General features: G+C 41.5%; 2 protein-coding genes across 16 annotated transcripts in view; both read right to left on the bottom strand.

Annotated features, from left to right (window-relative positions):
* The window catches only part of ANKS1B (ankyrin repeat and sterile alpha motif domain containing 1B), a gene marked incomplete at its 5' end in the record, with an annotated part of 1,156,737 nt that overhangs the window by 274,680 nt on the left and 857,545 nt on the right, over nt 1-24,512 (bottom strand). The gene's annotated exons all lie outside the window — the stretch shown is intronic.
* On the bottom strand, nt 917-2,737 carry LOC307194608 (AP-3 complex subunit sigma-2-like). Its single transcript, XM_079937815.1, is given in 3 exon segments — nt 917-1,593; nt 1,595-1,612; nt 1,614-2,737. Coding segments are annotated over 3 exon segments (591 nt in total). The 5' UTR covers nt 1,898-2,737; the 3' UTR covers nt 917-1,304.

Genomic DNA, 24,512 nt, shown 5'->3' with positions numbered 1-24,512 from the left:
TCTGATCTTTCATTGTTAGTGTATAGGAATGCAAGAGATTTCTATGCATCAATTTTGTATCCTGAAAGTTTACCACATTCATTGATTAGCTCTAGTAGTTTTCTGGTGGCATCTTTAGGATTTTCTATGTATAGTATCATGTCATCTGCAAACAGTGACAGTTTTACTTCTTCTTTTCCAATTTGTATTCCTTTTCTTTTTCTTCTATGAATGCTGTGGCTAGGACTTCCAGAACTATGTTGAGTAATAGTGGTGAGAGGGGACATCCTTGTCTTATTCCTGATCTTAGAGAAAATGCTTTCAGTTTTTCACCATTGAGAATGTTTGCTGTGGGTTTGTCGTATATGGCCTGTATTATGTCGAGGTAGGTTCCCTCTATGCCCACTTCCTGGAAAGTTTTTATCATAAATGGGTGTTGAATTTTGTCAAAAGCTTTTTCTGCATCTATCGAGATGATCCTATGGCTTTTACTCTTCAATTTGTTAATATGGTGTATCACATTGATTGATTTGCGTATATTCAAAATCCTTGCATCCCTGGGATAAATCCCACTTGATCAAAGATTTTCTTTGAGGGGGACCCCTCTGGCTGTGGGGTGTGCCCTCCCTATTGGCAGAAATGTGGGGGGCAGGCAAACAACAGGCTTATGATCTGGATTGTGTCCTGCACATAAACACCTGGGAGAGCAGAGCCAGGGCTGTGGCAGTGGGGAGTATATGCCACAGGAGGTGGTGATGAGACAGCGTGGCTATACAAAAGGATTCTGGCTGTGCCAACTCTAGTAGAGCCAGTAGGCAACTCTGGATCTCATAAAATCCTGCCCTTATTTGCCACTCACGACATCCCCAAATCTAGAGGGTCAGCCCTTTTCTAGCTACGGCACCTCACCAGGAAAGTCAATGCTACAGGACCTCAGGGAGCCTCGTGGTGCTAAGGTTGAAGACTCAAGTCAGAGAACATCCTTGTGGTGGAGTTCTGGGAGCAGGGGGGCCTCTCACTACAGTCTGAAGTCCCTGGGAGTGGCTGCATGTGGCAGGTAAAGGGGGCGAGTGGCTTGGGCACCTGACCCCCACTGAGGAAGCCAGGGCCCCTCACATCTGCAGTGGTCACATGTACGAGAGACAGGCAAGGTCGCACATGTGAGAAGCAAGCACAGGCTGGCAGTGGACACAGGACTCCTTCCCGCTCCAGGACAGCAGGGGCCAGGGCCCAAGGCTGGACTTCTCAGGGCGCAGAGCGGGTTTTGCTGCAGGACTGGCTTGGCTTTGCTGGTTCCAAGGACTCAGTTCAGCCGTCTTCTACCCTCAGACAAACTGGGATAGGTTGGGAACCTTGATGTTGAGATCAGCAATGTTGATATTCCGAGGCATCTCCGGCAGGTTGATGTTTTTCACGGCAGACACGGCCCAGGTGGGCACTGCTGAGAGGCCACCCTCAGATTTCTCCAGCCTGTTCTGAGCTTCAATCTGAGCCACGATTTCATTCATGTTTGTTTCCAACGCCATCCCACCCATCACCACCTCCTGAAGAACGTAGTGCACCTCATCCATGTGGAAGATCAAATCCAATTCACAAACATTTTCGAAACACTTCCAGTGTCTCCACAAAAACCTGCTACACATACCTGGATGAGGTCCAAGATCCCAAGTTCACTCTCTGATGAATCCATACCAAATACAAAGTAGAGGGTAGCATAATGCTGATAAATCAGTTTGTAGTCAGAGCCACCAATCAAACTTCCACCCTCCAAGAAGTTACAGATGTTCTCATCCCGCTTGAGAACTAGATGGAAGGTCTCTCGAATAATCTGCTGCTGAATTTCTTCTGGGAAATGCTGGTAGAAGCGGACCAGCCGTGGCTTCACATGGTTATTGAAAACCAGAATCACCTGAATCATCTTTGCCCGCCAGGCTCCTTTCACCACTGGCTGTTTCCAGAGAGCATCTCCTTCCCTTGTGTATGTATTTTAACTTATATAACTGTTATTATACTGTAGTTTATTCTATTTTTCACTTTTTATATTAAGCATTCTATTTTTAAGATCTATATATTTTGCTGTGTGTTCATCTGGTTTACTGCATCAAATTGCTGCATCTTAATTTAACATATGCACCAGAATATTTCACTTAGCCATTCTTCAGTGTTGGAAGCTCCAACTTCCCACTTTACAAACAATGCTCAAATAAGCATTCTTTAACATGGTTTTTATACACCCATTTGAGAATTTCTCTGGGATATATACCTAGGAATGAGACTGACTAGTCATTGAGTATACATATACTTGAGTCTCTTATATTTTACCCCTTTTGCTGCATTTGGGGTAATTTCATTAAATCTATTTTCCATTTCATATATTTTCTCTTTATCTGCGTCTAATATAGTATTTTAAAAACTTAAATGATTAGAAATCCTATTTGATTAAGGAAAATAGATCCAGAGAATGACTGAAGGAAAAAAGAAAATCAAATGACAATACAAAGACCCTTTCAAAAAAGATAAGACAGAACTTCTTTCTTGTGTGCTTTGTAATCTTAGGTTCTGTGTTCATAATTAGTTTTGAGCTCATATGAAGGAAACCTATGTGTATCAGTTAGCAGTTGATCAGGGAAACAGATCATTATGAGTGAAATAGAGTAATGGATTCATTAGAGAAATTATATGTTGTGCAGGTTAAGAAGTCTTTGTAAGACTGTTGACTTTGCATGTGGTGTTTGATCTGAGGTCATCATAGGTTAGCTTGGCAGGGAATCAGGAATGAGAAGTGAATTTGAAGTGGGAGAGAACAAGGAGAAACTGGAACCCGTAAGGTCATATTAGAACCCCAAAGGACAAAAAATTGAACCCATGAGAATAAAGTGGAATGTGACTTTATCTCCCATCATCTCCAACTTAAATGATGCTGGTGACCTACAGAAGCCTGCACCCTTCACTATGGGGTTGTAACCACACTTGGCCCAGGACTCAGGGAAGCCAAAGGAAAAAATCCAGTGGGAACTGGAGAATTGCAGACCCAGGTTGTCCTCAACACCAATAAGGTAACTTAAAGATTAGCAATAACATGTGCAAATTGCCAATGCCTGCTGTCCTATACTGACTTTCAGAGTGCTAAAATGGCTGCTTCTTCATTTGTGCCTTTCAATTCTCAAGAAAATTTCCTTTGTGATTTGACTCACAAGGAAAGGAATTCTGAGAAACATAGTTTCAACTTAGCTAGGTTGATGTAGTATAAAGCCATCATACTATACTACTTTAGTTGAAGGTATGTCCCTTCAGAGATGTTTTGTTTATTTCTCTTAGTACCTTGAGGCATCTCTGGCCTGGTACCAATTTTTATGTAAATGTTTTCAGCTTAGCGTTTCCAGACTAATAACTCAAAGTTAAAGTGAGGAGCTTGCCCATAGTTCTGGGTTCTCAAGGAAGAGTCTCCATTCCCTTACCCTGAACCCAAGCTGAGAAGACAAGCTACCTTCTTATCTCCCTATGCCAATGGGCAGATTATTTTTAAGTCCTTATTTACATTTATATTAAGAATGGAGCTCTTCTCGGGTTCAGACTGTGTGGATGGTCTCAATTCTGACTCCATACCTCAAAGGGACAGAAGGCCTTGTCTCCTGACCTCCAGTGGTTGTTAAAACACAAGTCTCTAGACTTACCTTGAGGGACCTGTCCCCCCCTGCAGAGTAGACAGATCTCAGCTCTACTACTCTGAGTTTCAGTTCTGTCTTAGTTTCTATTCTCTGCAGAATCTATTTATTTTCTGTCTTTCTTAGCAGTTCATTAAAAAAATACATATATATTTGTTTTATTTTATCTAGATTTTCATATGGTTTTAGTGGACGCTTTCAGGTTAACTCTTCTGCCATGTTGCTTGAACAGGAAGCCCATTGTTTTTACAACCAAAAACTTAAATGCAGAAGACCTTTTCTACAAGTCAAGGGCGCTTTAAGCAAATTCAGATTTACAGGAAAAAAATTACAGATCTACAAAACAGATCAATTAGAAGGGAAATTGGCATAACAAAAGGATTCACCAGAAGACTACTTAAAATAACTAGGATCTCACAGTGTATTTAGAGCATCTAGGAGAATGTGTATTGTAAAAAGCTATCTGGCCTATAGTTAAAGAAATGTTGGGATGAATCCTTTTGTAAAGCAGAAAGTCCTTTTTGTAATGTGAATTATCACTCTAATTTATAAGTTTGTAAGATTGGGCTTTTGTGTATTTGGATTGTTTTTCATCTGGCTTTAATAATAGCGATCTAGAAAAAGTCATTTATATAAAGAGTTCAGGTTTAACTCTCCTGAGCATGTTTTTCCTATATTAACATCAAATAATCAAACCAATCAGCATATTTAAAAGACAGAATGATAAGTTCCTTCAAATGTTTAATACATGCATTTCTAAGTTCCCATGGGTCTTGTTATTAGAAATAAGTTGAAGACATATTTCCCACATAATGACTGACTTCTTTTGATACTGTTACTAAGACACAGTATAAAACATTTTTACCAGAACACAATTGCTAATTCACTAGATTCAACATTATTTACTGAATTAATGATCATAAGTACTTAACTGCTAATACATTGCAGGTACATGGACTTCCTTCACTAATTATTGGAAGACCAGGACTATAAACACTGAATAGAATGGACCTATTTTTCATTTTCATCTAAATTGAGTATGATGACTGCAAAGCTCATCTCATTGTCTTTATGATCCTTTTCTAGAGTTTTATTTTGATACATAATTAAATATTTTAATAGGGTAACATGTAATATACAAATTCTAAGGAAAACAGGCAGCCAGTTTTATACTAATGCTTGTCTGGTTTTTAAAAAATTAGCTCTGGTTCTCAAGCTTGGCTGTACTTTGTAATCACCAGGGAGCTTTAAAAAATATTGATGCCTGGCTCCTACTACGGAGGTTTTGATTTAATTGTTCTGGGATGCAGCCAGACATTGGGATTCTAGTATGTAGCCAGTATTAAGAACCACCAATGTGGTCAAACCACAGTTACTCAAACCCACTTAATCAGAGCACTCAATTAACTGGCAATGGGGAAGGGGAATGATGGACTGGGTAGCAGGACTGGGAAAAAAATCATTTAAAAAGTTTATATCAGGCATTTATTCTAAAATTTGTTTTTGAGCATGATCTGAAATGAGGTTCCATATATCCTAAACTCATGCACTTACAAAACTAGACAAAGATAATGACACAGAACAGTGACCTTGAGGTACTACTATTCCATTGATTATAAATTTAAAAATTTTTAATAAACTGTTTTACCCTACTTATTATTAGGTGGTTGACTCATATCTATGGATATAACACTAATACATTGAACAGGTGTGATTTGTGGTTGTAATCACAAGGCAACTTTTCTCCCCAACTACTTACATTTTTTTAGGGGGGTTGGTTTCTTCCTGCTGCTGGATAAAAATGTGAGCAGTCTTATCACTTTAGATAGGAAAACGCAATCTCTGTTTAGTAGTTAAAAATGTTCATCCCATGTAATAGTGAAAAACTCCAATCTTGATTTGAAGTTGAAGCTTCTCCCCTTTCTATCTAGGACCCTATTGAGGGAGAGCTTCTAGTCAGGGGAGGTCAGTGTGGTTGGGATCTTCTCTCTTTCCATCACCCTCAGCACTTAGCAAAAGCTTCCTTGCACTTTACATTTTAGCAATATTGAAAGCATAGTGTTCCCTCAGTGGCCCACACTGTTTCACACATCTGTACAGCTAGCTATTCACTCCATCTGGACTGCTCTTCCTTCCCTCAGTCACCTTGGAGACACCTTTTTGACCTTTAAAACCAGATGGACATTTCTCTAGCTTTAATTCCCTCTTAATTCAGCTTTATTATTTGTACCCAAATTGGTAGTAAGGAAGAAGTCAGAAATAATACAATGGATTTTATTAAAGAATTATTTGAGCTGATCAGTTGGAGGTCCTTAGAGATCATGTATCCAAACGCTTCCATCTCCAGATGGGCAAACTAGTGAGGTCAAAGGACTTGCTGAACAGTTCTAGGCTGCTTAGGGCACTGACAGTACAGGGCTCTTTCTAGCATGTTGTTTTCTTTAACAAAGTGAAATATTCCACTAAATTAAAGAGGCTGTCAATTCCATGGATGAAAAATTCATGCCAAAGAACCATGTTGCACCCCTGCAGGAGGCCAGGTTAATTGTGGCCTGGTGCAAAGAGCACAGACTTGGAGTCATACACGCCTGTGTCTGCAGTTTTTGCAGTGGCCTTGGGCAATTTATTTAACTTCTCTGAGCCACAGTTTCCTCAGAGGCAAAGCAGAAAATTAATACTCATCTTGCCTTCCTGAAAGTGTATTTGTTAGAAATAAATACGATTATATAGAAGATATATTTTACTGTATAATCTCCAAGGTACTTTAAAAATGTCAATTGTTATTGCTATAGCTACTCTAGAATAGGCATACATTAAAAGATATACGGACTTCACAGATATTTTGCTGAAAAATCAAGGAATAAGATGTTAATCTTCTTTTCAGAAGCAATGAAGAAAAATCTAGACTCCACATTTATTAACTTTTTTGTTTTATGATTCGGAACTGTATCCAATGTCATTTCCTATACTTTTCTTTAAGTGGATTACTTAAATAATCAAAAATGATTAATATATGTAAAACAATTAGAAGAGTGATTTGCACAAAAAGAAGTTTGATAAACATTTGTTATTTTTGTAATTTATATCCTCCTACTTGTCTATTCCTAGCTCAATTGTGAAAGCTGAACATAACTCTCTGGACTCTGAATTTCACTCTCTATTGTTTGAAATGACAAAGATCATGGTGACAAACAATTCAAGCATTGTTTTTCCTCACTGGAAGAACAAGGTGTTGTTTTAGGGAGTAAAAGTATTTGGGAAGCATTGTTTATGACAACTGCTACAGCCTCAAAGGACAGTGTATTTTAAAAATGTATTTATGAGGACCTACAAGATGGTGGAGGAGTAAGACGTGGAGATCACCTTCCTCCCCACAAATACATCAAAAATACATCTACATGTGGAACAACTCCTACAGAACACCTACTGAACGCTGGCAGAAGACCTCAGACTTCCCCAAAGGCAAGAAACTCCTCACGTACCTGGTCGTGTGGCTGACAGGTTCTTGGTGCTCTGGCCAGGTGTCAGGCCTGAGCCTCTGAGGTGGGAGAGCTGAATTCAGCACACTGGACCACCAGAGACCTCCCAGCCCCACGTAATATCAATCAGCAAGAGCTCTCCCAGAGATCTCCGTCTCAATGCTGAGACCCAGCTCCACTCAATGACCAGCAAGCTCCAGTGCTGGACACCCCATGCCAAACAACCAGCAAGACAGGAACACAACTCCACACATTAGCAGAGAGGCTGCCTAAAATCATATTAAGTTCACAGAGACCCCAAAACACACCACCAGATGCAGTCCTGCCCACAAGAAAGACAAGATCTAGCCCCATCCATCAGAACACAGGCACTAGTCCCCTCCACCAGGAAGCCTACACCACCAGGTTGGCCCACTGAACCAACCTTACCCACTGGAGACTGACACCAAAAACAATGGGAACTATGAACCTGCAGCCTACGAAAAGGAGACTCCAAACGCAGTAAGTTAAGCAAAATGAGAAGACAGAGAAATACGCGGCGGATGAAGGAGCAAGGTAAAAACCCACCAGACCAAACAAATGAAGAGGAAATAGGCAGTCTACCTGAAAAATAATTCAGAGTAATGATAAATAAAGATGATCCAAATCTTGGAAATCGAATGGAGAAAATACAAGAAACATTTAAAAAGGACCTAGAAGAACTAAAGAGCAAACAAACAATGATGAACAACAAATTAATGAAATTAAAAATTCTCTAGAAGGAATCAATAGCAGAATAACTGAGGCAGAACAGATAAGTGACCTGGAAGATAAAATAGTGGAAATAAGTACTGCAGAGCAGAATAAAGAAAAAAGAATGAAATGAATTGAGGACAGTCTCAGAAACCTCTGGGACAACATTAAAGGCACCAACATTCGAAGTATAGGGGTCCCAGAAGAAGAAGAGAAAAAGAAAGGGACTGAGAAAATATTTGAAGAGATTATAGTTGAAAACTTCCCTAATATGGGAAAGGAAATAGTCAAAGTCCAGGAAGCACAGAGTGTACCGTCCATACAGGATAAATCCAAGGAGAAACACGCCAAGACACATATATATATATTTTTTTTTCCGGTACACGGGCCTCTCACTGTTGTGGCCTCTCCCGTTGCGGAGCACAGGCTCCGGACACGCAGGCTCAGCGGCCGTGGCTCACGGGCCCAGCCGCTCCGCGGCATGTGGGATCTTCCCAGACCGGGGCACGAACCCGCATCCCCTGTATTGGCAGGTGGACTCTCAACCACTGCGCCACCAGGGAAGCCCCAAGACACATACTAATCAAACTAACAAAAATTACCTACAAAGAAAAAATATTAAAAGCAGCAAGGGAAAAGCAACAAATAACATACAAGGGAATCCCCATAAGGTTAACAGCTGATCTTTCAGCAGAAACTCTGCAAGCCAGAAGGGAGTGGCAGGACATATTCAAAGTGATGAAAGGGAAGAACCTACAACCAAGATTACTCTGCCCAGCAAGGATCTCATTCAGATTCGATGAAGATATTAAAACCTTTACAGACAAGCAAAAGCTAAGAGAATTCAGCACCACCAAACCAGCTTTACAACAAATGCTAAAGGAACTTCTGTAGGCAAGAAACACAAGAGAAGGAAAAGACCTACAATAACAAACCCAAGACAATTAAGAAAATGGTAAGAGGAACATACATATCGATAATTACCTTAAATGTAAATGGATTATATGCTCCCACCAAAAGACACAGATTGGCTGAATGGATACAAAACCAAGACCCATGTATATGCTGTCTACAAGAGACCCACTTCAGACCCACGGACACATACAGACTGAAAGTGAGGGGATGGAAAAAGATATTCTATGCAAATGGAAATCAAAAGAAAGCTGGAGTAGCAGTTCTCATATCAGACAAAATAGACTTTAAAATAAAGACTATTACAAGAGAAAAAGAAGGACACTACATAGTGATCACGGGATCTATCCAAGAAGAAGATGTAACAATTGTAAATATTTATGCACCCAACATAGGAGCACCTCAATATATAAGGCAAATGCTAACAGCCATAAAAGGAGAAATCAACAGTAACACAATGTAGGCCAGTATCACTGATGAACACAGATGCAAAAATTCTCAGCAAAATACTAGTAAACAGAATCCAGCAGCACATTAAAAGGATCATACACCATGATCAAGTGGGGTTTCCCAGGAATGCAAGGATTCTTCAATATATGCAAATCAATCAATATGATACACCATATTAACAAATTGAAAGAGAAAAACCATATGATAATCTCAATAGATGCAGAAAAAGTTTTCAACAAAATTCAACACCAACGTACAATAAAAAACGTCCAGAAAGTAGGCATAGAGGGAACTTACATCAACATAATAAAGGCCATATATGACAAACCCACAGCCAACATCGTTCTCAATGGTGCAAAACTGAAACCATTTCCAATAAGATCAGGAACAAGACAAGGTTGCCCACTCTCACCACTATTATTCAACAGAGTTTTGGAAGTTTTAGCCACAGCAATCAGAGAAGAAAAAGAAATAAAAGAAATCCAAATCGGAAAAGAAGAAGTAAAGCTGTCACTGTTTGAAGATGACATGATACTATACATAGAGAATCCTAAAGATGCTACCAGAAAACTACTAGAGCTAATCAATGAATGTGGTAAAGTAGCAGGATACAACATTAATGCACAGAAATCTCTTGCATTCTTATATACTAATGATGAAAAATCTGAAAGAGAAATTAAGGAAACACTCCCATTTACCATTGCAAGAAAATGAATAAAATACCTAGGAATAAACCTACCAAAGGAGACAGATTTGTATGCAGAAAACTGTAAGACACTGATGAAAGAAATTAAAGATGATACAAACAGATGGAGAGATATATCATGTTCCTGGATTGGAAGAATTAATGTTGTGAAAATGACTATACTACCCAAAGCAATCTATAGATTCAATGCAATCCCTATCAAACTACACTGGCATTTTCCACCGAACTGGAACAAAAAATTTCACAATTTGTCTGTAAACACAAAAGACTGACCCCGAATAGCCAAAGCAATCTTGAGAAAGAAAAATGGAGCTGGAGGAATCAGACTTCCTGACTTCAGACTATACTACAAAGCTACAGTAATCAAGACAGTATGGTACTGGCACGCAAACAGAAATATAGATCAATGGAACAGGATAGAAAGCCCAGAGATAAACCCATGCACATAACATCACCTTATATTTGATAAAGGAGGTAAGGATATACAATGGAGAAAAGACAGCCTCTTCAATAAGTGGTGCTGGGAAAACTGGACAGCTACATGTAAAAGAATGAAATTAGAACACTCCCTAACACCATACACAAAAATAAACTGAAAATGGATTAAAGACTTAAATGTAAGGCCAGAAACTATCAAACTCTTAGAGGAAAACATAGGCAGAACACTCTATGACATAAATCACAGCAAGATCCCTTTTGACCCACCTCCTAGAGAAATGGAAATAAAAACAAAAATAAACAAATGGGACCTAGTGAAACTTCAAAGCTTTTGCACAGCAAAGGAAACCATAAACAAGACGAAAAGACAACCCTCAGAATGGGAGAAAATATTTGCCAACAAAGCAACTGACAAAGGATTAATCTCCAAAATATACAAGCAGCTCATGCAGCTCAATATCAGAAAAACAAACAACCCAATCCAAAAATGGGTGAAGACCTAAATAGACATTTCTCCAAAGAAGATATACAGATTGCCAAGAAACATATGAAAGGATGCTCAACGTCACTAATCATTAGAGAAATGCTAATCAAAACTACAATGAGGGGCTTCCCTGGTGGCGCAGTGGTTGAGAGTCTGCCTGCCGATGCAGGGGACACGGGTTCGTGCCCTGGTCTGGGAAGATCCCACATGCCGCGGAGCGGCTGGGCCCGTGGGCCATCGCCTCTGAGCCTGCGCGTCCAGAGCCTGTGCTCCGCAACGCGAGAGGTCACAATAGCGGGAGGTCACAACAGTGAGAGGCCCGCGTACCACAAAAAACAAAAAACAAAAAACAAAAAACTACAATGAGATATCATCTCACACTGGTTAGAATGGCCATCATCAAAAAATCTACAAGCAATAAATGCTGGAGAGGGTGTGGAGAAAAGGGAATCCTCTTGTCCTGTTGGTGGGAATGCAAATTGATACAGCCTCTATGGAAAACAGTATGTAGGTTCTTTAAAAAACTAAAAATAGTACTACCATACGACCCAGCAATCCCACTAGTGGGCATATACCCTGAAAAAATCCATAATTCAAAGAGTCGTGTACCAGAATGTTCATCGCAGCACTATTTACAATGGCCAGGACATGGAAGCAACCTAAGTGTCCATGGACAGATGAATGGATAAAGAAGATGTGGCACATATATACAATGGAATATTACTTAGCCATAAAAAGAAACGAAATTGAGTTATTTGTAGTGAGGTGGATGGACCTAGAGACAGTCATACAGAGTGAAGTAAGTCAGAAACAGAAAAACAAATACCATATGCTAACCCATATATATGGAATCTATAAAAAAAAAAAAAGGTCTGAAGAACCTTGGGGCAGGACAGGAATAAAGACGTAGAAGTAGAGAATGGACTTGAGGATATGGGGAGGGGCAAGTGTAAGTTGGGACGAAGTGGGAGTGCGTCATTGACATATATACACTATCAAATGTGAAACAGATAGCTAGTGGGAAGTAGCCGCATAGGACAGGGAAATCAGCTCAGTGCTTTGTGACCCCCCAGAGGGGTGGGATAGGGAGGGTGAGAGAGAGACACAAGAGGGAGGGGATATGGGGATATATGTATACGTATAGCTGATTCACTCTGGTATACAGCAGCAACTAACACAACAATGTTAAGCAATTATACTCCAATAAAGATGTTAAAAAAAAAAAAAAGACCTGGGGAATTCCCTGGCACTCCAGTGGTTGGGACTCTGCGATTCCACTGCCGGGAGACTGGGTTGATCCCTGGTTGGGGAGCTAGGATCCTGCAATCAGCACGGCCAATTTAAGTAAATAAACAAACAAACAAATAAAGTTAACACATGTCCCTTGCCTTTAAAAAAAACTGGAATGGAACTTCTGATTATGAAAAATTGAACTTCTGAAATGAGAAATTCCAAAGAATGAAAGTCAAAAACTCCATCGACAGACGAATGGATAAAGATGTGGCAAATATATACAATGGAATATTACTCAGCCACAAAAAGGAATGAAATTGGGTCATTTGTAGAAATGTGGATGGATCTACAGACTATCATACAGAGTGAAGTAAGTCAGAAAGAGAAAAACAAATATCGTATATTAACACATATATGTGGAATCTAGAAAAATGGTACAGATGAACCGGTTTGCAAGACAGAAACAGAGACACAGATGTAGAGAACAAACGTATGGACACCGAGGGAGGAAAATGCCGGAGGGGTAGTGGTGATGGGATGAATTGGGAGACTGGGATTGACATATATACACTAATATGTATAAAATAGATAACTAATAAGAACCTGCTGTATAAAAAATAAAATTAAAAAAATGTATATATGTATGATTCCCATTTAGCTTCTGTTATAAAACTCCTGAGACATCCTCTGGGTCTTATACTGTTTATGGATCTAGATGTCAGGGAGATGCTGAGTCCAAAGGTTTGAGAGAAAAGTTTGTCACTAAATTGGAAATTATAAGCCTTCTCCTACTGAATTATTTCCTTGTTGAATTTCAGAATATCGTCACCTATGAAGGTTATTTTACTTCAATAAAAAGAATCTTTGGATGAGGAAGACAATAGCCATATCTGTACAAAAGGAAAACATAATTTAAATAATGTACAAAAATTTACTTACATTCTCCAAATTGCTCATTATGCAAGGCAGCTCAGAAATAGGTAAAAGGCTCCCTTTTCATGGTCAGGACAGCTACTCTTGTATGTTATACATTTGTTTCAACGTGAACTTCGGTTGTTTTTTAAAGAAAGAACAATTAGAAGAGATTCAGCTGTGGGACTTTTATATAACTCTTTTAACAAACACTAAATGATATTCTATCTTCAAAAGGTACTGTGAGTGCCTGTGATTGCAACCAAGTTCACTGAAATAAAAATTTTCATGCAGCAGACAGAAAACAATGTAAAGAAATCAAGAAAACCCAAACTGGGAGTTACAGTTATTGCCCATGCTTAATAAATTGTCTACTTGCAAATATGCATAATTATTTTTTAATAAAAAAGAAATTAAGTATTTTGCTGGCTTAACCAATGGTAGGTAATTATATTTAAGATGACACGAAAGTAGGCTGCTGTGTACTGATTCACGCTGCTTCTCTTCTGGGGTGGGATTTTCCGAATTGGAAGAGTAAAGCCCCATTTCCCCAGCAAGGTACAGATTGTACAAGACAGAGATCCGTCTCTGACAGAGAAAATAGCCAGTAAAACTACCTTTTCATTTGCTCCCATTTTGAGCCATAGCTGTATATTAAATAAGGTACTCAACTTTGTTTCCATTGGAAAAGGGCTTTACTGCCCACTTGATCCCCAAGGAAAAGAGGGGGGTGGTGATCATGCAGAGGAAGTTGCCAGGACCACCGGTGTTGGGTGGCAGCTTCATGAGGTTGCCTAGGTAGGAAGGCAAATTGCGTGTGTGTGCTTTGGAATCCAGTTCCCTTTCTCCCCAGGCACTCCACCAACAATATCTACAGTGAAGGACATGTCAGGGTAAGTGGTGGGGAAGGCAATTATCATCTACAGTGGTAGATTAAGAAAACATGGAGCAGAGGAAGGCTTTTCAACAGAAACCCAGCAATGCATAAGAAGGATATTCTTTCAATCTTTGGCAAGAAACCCAGAAGTGTGAGGTGTACTTATGTCTAACAGAAGTTCTGGGAGAAGGCAGCTTTAAACACCATGTAGTTAAGTTGAAAAAAAGAATTAACTATAGGGACCCTGGGGTCTCTATGGAAAGACACTTGTATTCAGAGAGACCTGGGCTTGAGTTCTGGCTCATGTTGAGTTTAGACCATATTCTAAATGTGTGAATATGCATGGGTTCCTTGGTGTCCCCTGCAGTTTCCCTTCCTCTGTAGTAAAATGGGAATGGTAATACCCATCTCACTGGACTGTTATGATTAAACAACCATCTGAGATATGTGAAAGGTTTATCAACTATAAAGCATTATTAAAATGCTTCCAGAAAGTAACAGGAATTTATCCTAGACACTGGCATCAACAGTTAGGGAACTGTAAGTTGATCCCAGTCCTTACATTTTCTTCCCTCAGGCTCAAAGGAAGGGCTTTTCTCCTGGGTCTCACAATTACTGACTCACTCTGTTTTGGGAGGACGGGGGACTGGTTGTTAGCCTGGGCACACTCCAAAGACCACCATGTCATCTGTGTGGCTGCAGTCACCAGGGAGCCAAGCTCCTCCTCACCCCCTCTTGGCGATGGTGGGGAAGCTGGTGCTTCTGCATATCCTGCTTCTGACGTTCCATTTCTGGGTCCTTGTAGCTGTGCATGGGGCCCACAGCCCACTGCCCTCCCTTTCTCCCCCATCTACCCCGGTGCCTTTTCCCAGATCTTTTCCCTCTCCCATCCTCTGAGAAAGGAGTTAAATTCTGATCTCAGCATCCAATCCAGCTGCAGCTACCTCCCAACCAAGCAGAACCCTCTTTCCTTCTTCTTGTACTGGATACCTCCTCAAGGATGATGCTTCCGACCCCTGCCCCCTGCCTTAGTCTTGTTTTAAGGTCCACGATATACGTGTTCCTATGTACACCCTGAACACAGCACCCATTTCACTGTATTGTACTTTCTGTACTGTACTTTCTCCCCTCCCCTCCAGAATGTGAGCTCTTCAAAGGTAAGAACTTTGAAATGAGTCTTACTCACCAGCGTCTCTCCAGAACCTCGCGCAGTGCTTGTCACACAGTAGGTAGATGGTAAATGACTACGGAAGTGAACCAATCAACCCCTCTCCCCTCCACCAGCTCCCACTGACTGAGAGTTATACAGAGGCAAAGAAGGGCCATTCTGAGGCCACAATGTACTGAACATAAACATCTCTCTGCAACTTTCTAGCTTGCCTCTTTCTGTATCCCTTTACCCTAGATTACGCGTATATCTGCAAGAAGGGCCAAGAACAAAAATCAGTAGAACAGAGACGAACAGTAGCAGCCACAAACTAGAGGGTTCCTTGTTTTTCATTTCTCTTCTGTTTTGACTTTCAAAAGGAATGTCAAGATTTTACTCTTTGTCTGGTGCTCTTAATCTAAAATGCCTAACAGTCCCTACATAGATAGAAGATTTGGATAATTATAAGTTTGATGGGGTTATAGGGAAAGTTTGAAAATCATTCTATACCTTCTAGAAATATTCCAAGTCAAATTGGTTAAAGAAATTTGCTTTTTCCTCTTCAGTTCTACATCATGTACCCAGGAATTCAGGGTTTGAGGATTTTTCATTCCATTGCATATAACTGATAAATAATACGAGCCTTTTCCAGAAGACCCGCTGTTTTCTGAGAACTGTTCCTATAGCTCTGTGGCAGACATTACCACGTGATAAAAAATCTGTTCCAATTTCCTCTTCTTTGCCTGCTTTGTCTTACAAATGTCGGAAAGAACTAAGACACTTTTTCAGTCTCCTTGAAGTTGGGCCGTGACACAGACACAGTCTGGCCATTGAGGTGTAAACCTGAGTCTGATAGAAGGTTTCTGGACAAGTTTTTGATTTCCTGGTGAAAGAAACACACGTCTCTATCCTTGCTCCCTTTCCCATTTCTCCATCTGTGCATGCTGGGATGATGCCTGGACCTGCTGTAGCCACCTTGCAATTTTGAGGTGAAAAAAAATAGAAGCATGAGGGCAAAGCACCTTCACACTAAGGAAAGCAAAGCAGAAAGACAGAAAGGCCTTGGTCCTAGTTGGCATCATTAGCAAGTACCTACTTCCAGGCCTCGTGTTGTCCAGCCCATACATGTCAGTATTGCTTAAACCACTACTAGTCAGTGTCATTCCTGACTGATTCAAGCCACAGCTAAGAACATTGAGAATGAAACTGAGCTTGGTTACCTATGGTATCATTCAAAAGCTGAAACATGGTTAATCCTTACCAAATTTAATCCTAAATATTCTCTTTATGCCCGTGGTCAGGCCTGCCCTTCTCCTGCATCTGACTCCCATTCCTTTAAAGCCCACATTTCTACTTCAACCTAACAATGTGGTGGGGGGAAGAGGCCATACACCATCTGTCACGGGGTTCATGATTTACAGCTGACCAAGGACAGCCTCTAAGTAGCATATGTTCTACTGCAACGTGTGGTTCCTTTAACAAATTCTGGGTCATAACATTTAAAATTGATATCATAGCTACTATTACAAAAATATTGTATTCATTTCCCAAAGCTACCGTGCAAATTACCACAAACCGAAAGACTTAAAACAGAAATTTATTATCTCACAGCTCTGGAGACCAGAAGTACGAAATCAAGGTGTCAGCAGGGCCATTCTCCCCTAGAAGGCTCTCAGAGAGAAGCCCTTCTTCTCTCTTCCAGCTCCCGGTGGCTCCAGGTGTTCCCTGTCTTGTGGCAGCATCACTCCAATCTCCTCATCTTCACATGACCTTCTCCTCTATATTTGTTCTTTTGTCTGTGTCTCTGCTTCTTCTTATAAGGACGCTTATTTGACTTAGGGCCCACCCAGATAATCCAGGATGATCTTGTCTTGAGTCCTTTAATTACATCCACAAAGACTCTCTTTCCAAATAAGGTCACACTCACAGGAACCAGGTGAACACATCTTTTGAAGGCCACCATTCATCCTATTACAGTGATCTTCCTTCCTGTGCTAGAACTATTATTCTATTCTTTTTCTTTGTTGGATCTCATTAACTTTGAATTTTTTTTAACCCATGTGAAGAAATGTTTATGATTTAAGTCATATTGGATCAGAATTTAAGGTTGTTTGTTGAAATATGTGTTAGATTTCATAGTTTAAAGAATTATTTTTCTTATTATGTTCTAGTCTTTATTTCTCATGGTAAAGTAAAAAATAGATGACTTTAGACAGGTAAGTACATCATGGCAGTAAAATATTTACCACATTTAATATCACCTAGGCAAAACATTTCTTGTGATTTATTAACCATAATCTTTAACACAGACTGAGTTATTATTATTTTTAGGGCATGAATTACTTTCTATCTAGACCAATTGTTTTTAACCCTGCTCATACATTATAATCACACAGGGACCTTTAAAAAATATATGTGTAGGGCTTCCCTGGTGGCACAGTGGTTGGGAGTCCGCCTGCCGATGCAGGGGACCCATGTTCGTGCCTCGGTCTGGGAGGATCCCACATGCCGCGAAGCGGCTGGGCCCGTGAGCCATGGCCGCTGAGCCTGCACGTCCAGAGCCTGTGCTCCGCAATGGGAGAGGCCACAACAGTGAGAGGCCTGCGTACCGCAAAAAAAAAAAAGCGTGTGTGTGTGTGTGTGTAGGCCCCACTACAACCAGTTGAGTACATATGTCTGGGGATGGGCCTGGGTATCCATAGTTTTTTAAAGCCCCCAAAGTGATTCTTATGTATAGAGAAGATTAAAAGCTGACCTGGATTCTTACTAATCCTTGTCTTCTTCAATACCATTCATTTATTCAACCAAGTAATGATTATGCACTTTCTAATGTGTAAGTCTTTGTGGGAAATGTAGGGATATATAGGACTTTTTTCTTATCTGCAGGTTTATAGTTAGGTCGTCTTGGTGTATAATATTCTAAGTGTAATGTGCCATTTACACTCCAGAGTGGTGGAGCCCAATGTCTGTAGGGAACTTCTCGCCTGGTTAGTCTGCAAAACTCAAATCAATTTAAAAAGTAACTTGTATCACTATTGCTTAACTTCCCTGAGCACACACACCGCTGCTAGTAAGAATCAGAGCAAAAAAAGATTCCTATGCTTGACATCATCAGAGAGAACCTCTACAAAGTCAGCAGCTTCTAATGTATCTTAGATCCCCCTTCCACAAAGTAGAAATCAATATATGCTTTAAAAAAAAATCAGTACTAGTAGTGATTTCTATTAGTTGGAAAAGCTTCAACAATAAAGTTGTGTATGCCCTAGGGAAGTGCTAAGGACTGGAAATTCCCCCAGCTTCCAGCTGCTTGGGAAGAACCTTGGGGTGTTGATTCCATGTGGGCAGGTGTGAAAGGTAATGACAGTGGGGATGGGTGGGGGCAGGGTCTGGCAGCTGCTGCTTCGTCAGTGCACACCCTAATCATTGCTGCTGTTGCTGTGTCTGTCTGACATTCACAGACACATCAGTACAGGCCACCCAGAGCTCTGCAGTCACACAAAGCAGCAACAGGAAGAGAGAAGAAGAGGTTTGTAGGGAAGACCCTGCACATGAAAGGCTCAGGGTAGAGACCAGAGTAGATCTGGAGTCTACAGCTGTGAGTCAGCTTTCAGAAAAAGAGAACTGGACAACGTAATCTAAGGAGTCATAGAGTCACTTAAATCTGAGGTCATGTTGATGCAAGACAGAGAAGAAGGAGGAGGGGAGCTGGAGGAGAATAAGATAGCAAGTCAAATACTTAAAAACTACTGAAGAGATTAGGAATCAAATTGATCACTTGTACATTGATCAAATATTTATTGAGCATCTTCTGTATGTTCCACATTTGAGGATGCAGGAGTGAACATACACTCTGGTGAGGGAAATGGGCCATTAGCAAGTAGACAGGTAAATGAGGAGATTTCAGGGTTATAAAAACAAACAAACATACATACATTCTGGGTAATGTGATGGAAACTGATGGAGGATGGGGAGATACTACTTTAGTTTGGGTGGTCGAAGGCCACCCTAGGAGATGATGAGTGAGCTGAGATGATGTGGAAGAAGAAAAAAGATGTACATTAAGTACAGGCAGCAGGAACAGCTACTGAATTGGCCCTGAGGTGGGAACACATTTGGAGTTTGCAAAGAATCAGATGATATCCAGTCTGGGATCAGAGCAAGGACATGTCAGAAAGAAGTGGAAAAGGCAAGTGGGTTTGATGAAGAGCAAGTAGCTGGGCTTCTGGAAAGATCAGGTTGCAGGTCTTTCTGTTCTAGTCGGAAATGGACCGAGGTCCCCCTGGGTAAGCTGCTCAGAGCTGTCCTGGTACAGATAGCCTGTCAGTTCTGACAGCAGCCATCCTATCCTCCCAGCTATAATGATGTTAGCTTTGCAGTTGCCTTCTTTTTAGTATTCCAATCACTCAGGGCCTGCACCTCCATTCCCTGGGGGTTGTTTTGATAGTTTCACTATGTGCACAATGATTTTCAAGCGGGAGAGACATGAGGGACTGCAGCAGCATAAGTCAGTGATGTCAACCCCTGCCAACTACTATGACTGAAAAAGTCAGATTCCTGGAGGGACTTTATTTATACTGCCACATCCTGACAGATCTGAGGTCTCTCTTGGCATATGAACATGGTATCATCTTATATCTATGGAAATGAAAACAGAATGGGAGGTTTTTTTTCCCTAAGCAAAAGGGAAATATTAACTCAAGACCTAAACTCTTTTATTCATTTGTGCACCCTTCCCACAATGCTGTACGGTGTTACACTGATTTCAAGACACACACTTTCCCCTCATTTTACCATCTCTGAACTGGTAATGCATCTTACAATCAATGGTGCCTCACAATTGCTGTGACATGACTGTCATCGCCTGTGCACACACACTTGGTCATAGCCGTTCATGTTGTTAGTAAAGTCCACGGGCATTGTTGATCCTACATGTGGTGAGTATCATTAGCATTTTAACTGTGTTTAAAAAGATTACACTACATCTTGGCATTAATATGAACAGTTACTTGGTACTTAGAAAGGTTAAAATAAAAAAAGAGGGTAATTTGATATTTGTGAAGCAAATATCTTCACTGGAGAAGAGACTGCAATTACATATTTTCTTTAAAAGCAGCAACCTGTGAGGTATGGGACTGAAGAAAGGAAGATGTCCATAAATACATGACATCATATTATGCCTTGTTACTGTGCTACATGAAAAAAATTTACATATTGCATGCCACAGAACTCAGCAAAACCAGGAGAAACTGACAAAGCCCTCTAAATGAAAGAGATTGCAAAGCCGTGCAAGGCTGTTGTAATGGGTTTATATCTTGGACAGAATCACCATAAGGCACTGTGTCATAATTTAATTTGCAGCATTTTTTCTTTCTTAAGGATGCATAAAATAATGGTGCATCTTATAATAGATGGCATTTTAGAGTCCATGAAATACAGTGGAGCAGAGCAGATGTTTTTGTCTTGAGATGACTAGGGCTATGTAAATACCAGAACCCATTTACCCCATTATCTTCAGAATGTCTTGTAGGCCACGTACACATTGCCACAGGTCTGGCCACTTGAAAACTTATAATGCACCATGTGCCTCACACCTGTGGCAGACTGAACAAAATGTTCTTACGGCAACCTGATCCCCTTGGTTACTGAGCTGAATTTAGTCAAAAGCATCTAAATACTTAGATAAATATGAAGCATAGAGAGATGATCGTGAAGTAAATGGTCTTAATGAAAAATAAGACGCTAAGGCAATTACTTAAAATTCTATGTAAGAAGGTCATTATGTCTTAATGTCTGATTTTGAAAAGTCAGGACTAGTGGCCCTGAGGTTTTTTTCCTTTAAGGTGTTCTCAGATCAGTGTGAGCAGGCAGACTGGGAAGAGAGTCAGGTGGAAAGCTACGAAATAATTCACAGCCCTGCTGCGGGCAGGTTGTCAATCACTATGTGTAAAGCCAGTACCGATTTTTTTTAGAGTTCATAGTCATTCTCCTATTTCTACTCAAGAATACCGTCTTAAAGATGTAGTCGAGGGCTTCCCTGGTGGCGCAGTGTTTAAGAATCTGCCAATGCAGGGGACACAGGTTCGAGCCCTGGTCCAGGAAGATCCCACATGCCATGGAGCAACTAAGCCCTTGCGCCACAACTACTGAGCCCACGTGTCACAACTGCTGAAGCCCGTGCGCCTAGAGCCTGTGCTCTGCAATGAGAGAAGCCACTGCATTGAGAAGCCCGTGCACCAAAACGAAGAGTAGCCCCCGCTCACCGCAACTAGAGAAAGCCCGCGTAGCAGGAACAAAGGTCCAATGCAGCCAAAAAAAAAAAAAGGTGTAGTTGAGTTCTTTGACAAATAGCAGATCAATAGCTGAGGACATGCTGCCTGGTGAGAGTTGGTGGAAAAAGGGCACACCACTCTGCCCAGACCGCAGGCTGAATGTTTGCTGTAATAGCAGGTTCTAAAGAGGAAAAACTTCTGCATGACAGTGGAGCCTTAAGTTGGGTGCAGTGTGCAGAAACGTTTCTTTGGCCACACTTTGGTTTTTCTCAGGTGTAGATCAAAAATATTTATTTCAAAAGAAAAGAAAAGCTGATGTGCTACATACTCCTATATATGTGTAATTGCTTCTAGACATTTCTTTTTTTTTTTGGCCGAGTTGCCAGGCTTGTGGGATCCTAGTTTCCTGACCTGAGATTGAACCCGGCCCTCCGCAGTGAAAGCCCAGAATCCTAACCACTGGACCCACAGGGAATTCTCTAGACATTTCTGCTTCGAATGTGTGGCCTATAGGGAGTTCAGAGTTACATGTTCAACAGAACTCTTGACATCTCCTCCCAAATATTCCCGATCTCAAGAAATAGTTCAGACCAAAGCCTCTGAGTTATCCTCAACTCCTGTCATTTCTCCTACAATCAATACCCAAGTCATCAGCTCTGTCTTCACTGAGTATTCTGCTTCACCTGCTTCACCACAACCACTTTAGCACAAGGCGCCATCATCTCTTGCCTCGACTACTGGGGAAAGTCTCTCAGCTAGATTTTCACTCTCACCATCCCTGTCAGAGCCCCTAACTTCCCCTGAGGGTCTGTTCGTCCCACAGCACAGAAGGTGAGCCTTTAAACATAAACCAAACCATGTCACACACCCTTTCTCAAACCCTCTCCGATGGCTTCCACTCACTCTTAGAATACACAGCCATGACCCACACTACCTGGTCCTCAGCCATCTCTTTGACATCTTCTACCAGCCTTGCCCCTTGCTCGTGCTCTTACAGTCATGCTGGCTTCATCACTGCTCCTCAAACAGGCTAAGCATGATCCTGCCCAGGGTGTTTGCATTTGATGTTCCCTCAGCCTGGAATGCTGACCTTTGCAAGGCTTATTCTCACATTTCGTTCGGATTTCTTCCCAAGTAACACTCCCTCAGAGAAGCCATTTCTGCCCACCATCCTTAAATCTGGTCACTTTCTGTCCTCTCACCCTGCTTTAGGTTTCTTCATAGTATGTGCCGCCATCTGACATCATATCATTGACTTGTTTTGTTACCTGCTTATTGTCTGCCTCCCTCTCTAGAATGTAAGCTCCACGAAAGCAGGGACTCTGTCACTTTTGTTTTGTTCTCCCCTCTATTTCTAGAGCTTAGAACAGTGCCTGGCATATAGTAGGTGTTCAATACATATTTTCTTCTAAAATAAATAATGCATGTACTTCTTTATATGTCAGACCCTCAGTTATACACCTTCTAGACACACTGAGGCCCTACAAATGCTTATATTGTGTAGTTTGCCTTTCAACTCAAGCATCTTTACCCAACATGCCAGGCATCTGCAGCTGATGGCAGCACCCAGAGGTGGCACTGAGATGGGGGGCAGGTAACAGAAATGGCTGCCTCTCCCAGGCCCTCCACTGTCAAGGAGGTAAAGCTTGACTCTGACCACCTTGCCTCCTGTGGCTTCTTCTGTATCTTTCCCCGCTCTTCCCTGGCAGAAATTCAAGCAGTGAATATTGTTTAGCACTCACTTTGTATAGGGTGCAGGGGATGGGTATACAGTTTGAGCCTTCTGAGGTCAGAACCTCAAGGAGCTTGGTGTCTGGCAGGGATGGGGGTGACGAGGATGAATCAAAACAAACATAAGGCCTGTTACAAAGGTTAAGTGTCTTGCCCCAGAGGCATTAAGGAAGCAACACTTGAATTTGGCTCATCTAACCCTGCACCCAGTCTCTTTTCACTTTGCCACCCAAGCCTGCTTTCCCTCTGGTGCTTCTCTGTATTTCTAAGTTTGTCCTAAATCCCCCTCCTCTCTTTCTCTATATTCAAAGCTCCAAATCCTACCCTTCTGGGTGAGGTTATATGTCAGCTGATACTCTGATCACAGTAGCTCACAATAGGTGAGAATGACTGATAGGCTTAGCTCTCTCAGGTGGCTTTCACACCATAACCTGCTCTTCTCTGCTGCAGCCAGTCTCATGGAGACACACATGTGAGGGGCGATCTGTTTACCTCTTTGGGGGAAATTGTGGGGGAAAGGGTACCACCTGGGGTTGGCTTGCTTACTTGGAGTCTTTCCACCTCATCTTACCTCTCTAGGCTTCCAAGGACCAATGCGTGAACTAGGTCGAGGCACAGCCTTTCCTCCCTCTTTAGTACAATTTCTGAAGGAAAGTTGGTAATTAATTTTTGGCATTTGGTAGGTGGTAAAACACTCCCCCCTCCCCCAGGTATGTGTGTGTCCGCGTGTGTATGTGGTGGTGATGCAGATCATTTACAGCAGGTGAATGATCAGAAACCACACTCCTGGGCTTCCCTGGTGGCGCAGTGGTTAAGAATCCGCCTGCCAATGCAGGGGACATGGGTTCGAGCCCTGGTCCGGGAAGATCCCACATGCTGCGGAGCAACTAAGCCTGTGCTCCACAACTACTGAGCCTCCGGTCTAGAGCCCGTGAGCCACAACTACTGAGCCCGCATGCCGCAATTACTGAAGCCCGTGTGCCTAAAGCCTGTGCTCCACAACAAGAGAAGCCACTGCAATGAGAAGCCCGCGCACCACAACCAAGAGTAGCCCCTGCTCACTGCAACTAGAGAAAGCCCACGTGCAGCAACGAAGACCCAACCCAGCCAAAAATAAATAAATAAATAAATAAAAATAAGTAAATTTATTTTTAAAAAAAGAAACCGCACTCCTGTTCGTCTTGAGCCACATGTGTTCCCCAGCGGCTGCCACTAGGAAGAAACGAAGCTGCCTCAGGCAGCCACCGTGGCTAACGCTGCTGGAAAATTTCTCTGTAAGGCTGAGAACACGAGAGAAAAAATTGTGGGTGTTCATTCTGTTGTTAGATATGTCTCCGTTTCAAGACCAGCCTCGTCCAACTCCTTTCAGGGTACGGGACACTTGTGAATGTGAAACAGGAAGGACTGGTGGCTTTTTTCAACAAACCTCAACCAGTTCTTTTCCGACAGCACTTCACCTGTGTTTTAGTCAGCTCAGGCTACTATAACAAATTACCAT

Source organism: Stenella coeruleoalba (genome assembly GCF_951394435.1).
Source record: "Stenella coeruleoalba genome assembly, chromosome: 11".
Classification (NCBI taxonomy): Eukaryota; Metazoa; Chordata; class Mammalia; order Artiodactyla; family Delphinidae; genus Stenella; species Stenella coeruleoalba.
This window is presented reverse-complemented; position numbering and strand designations above follow the sequence as displayed.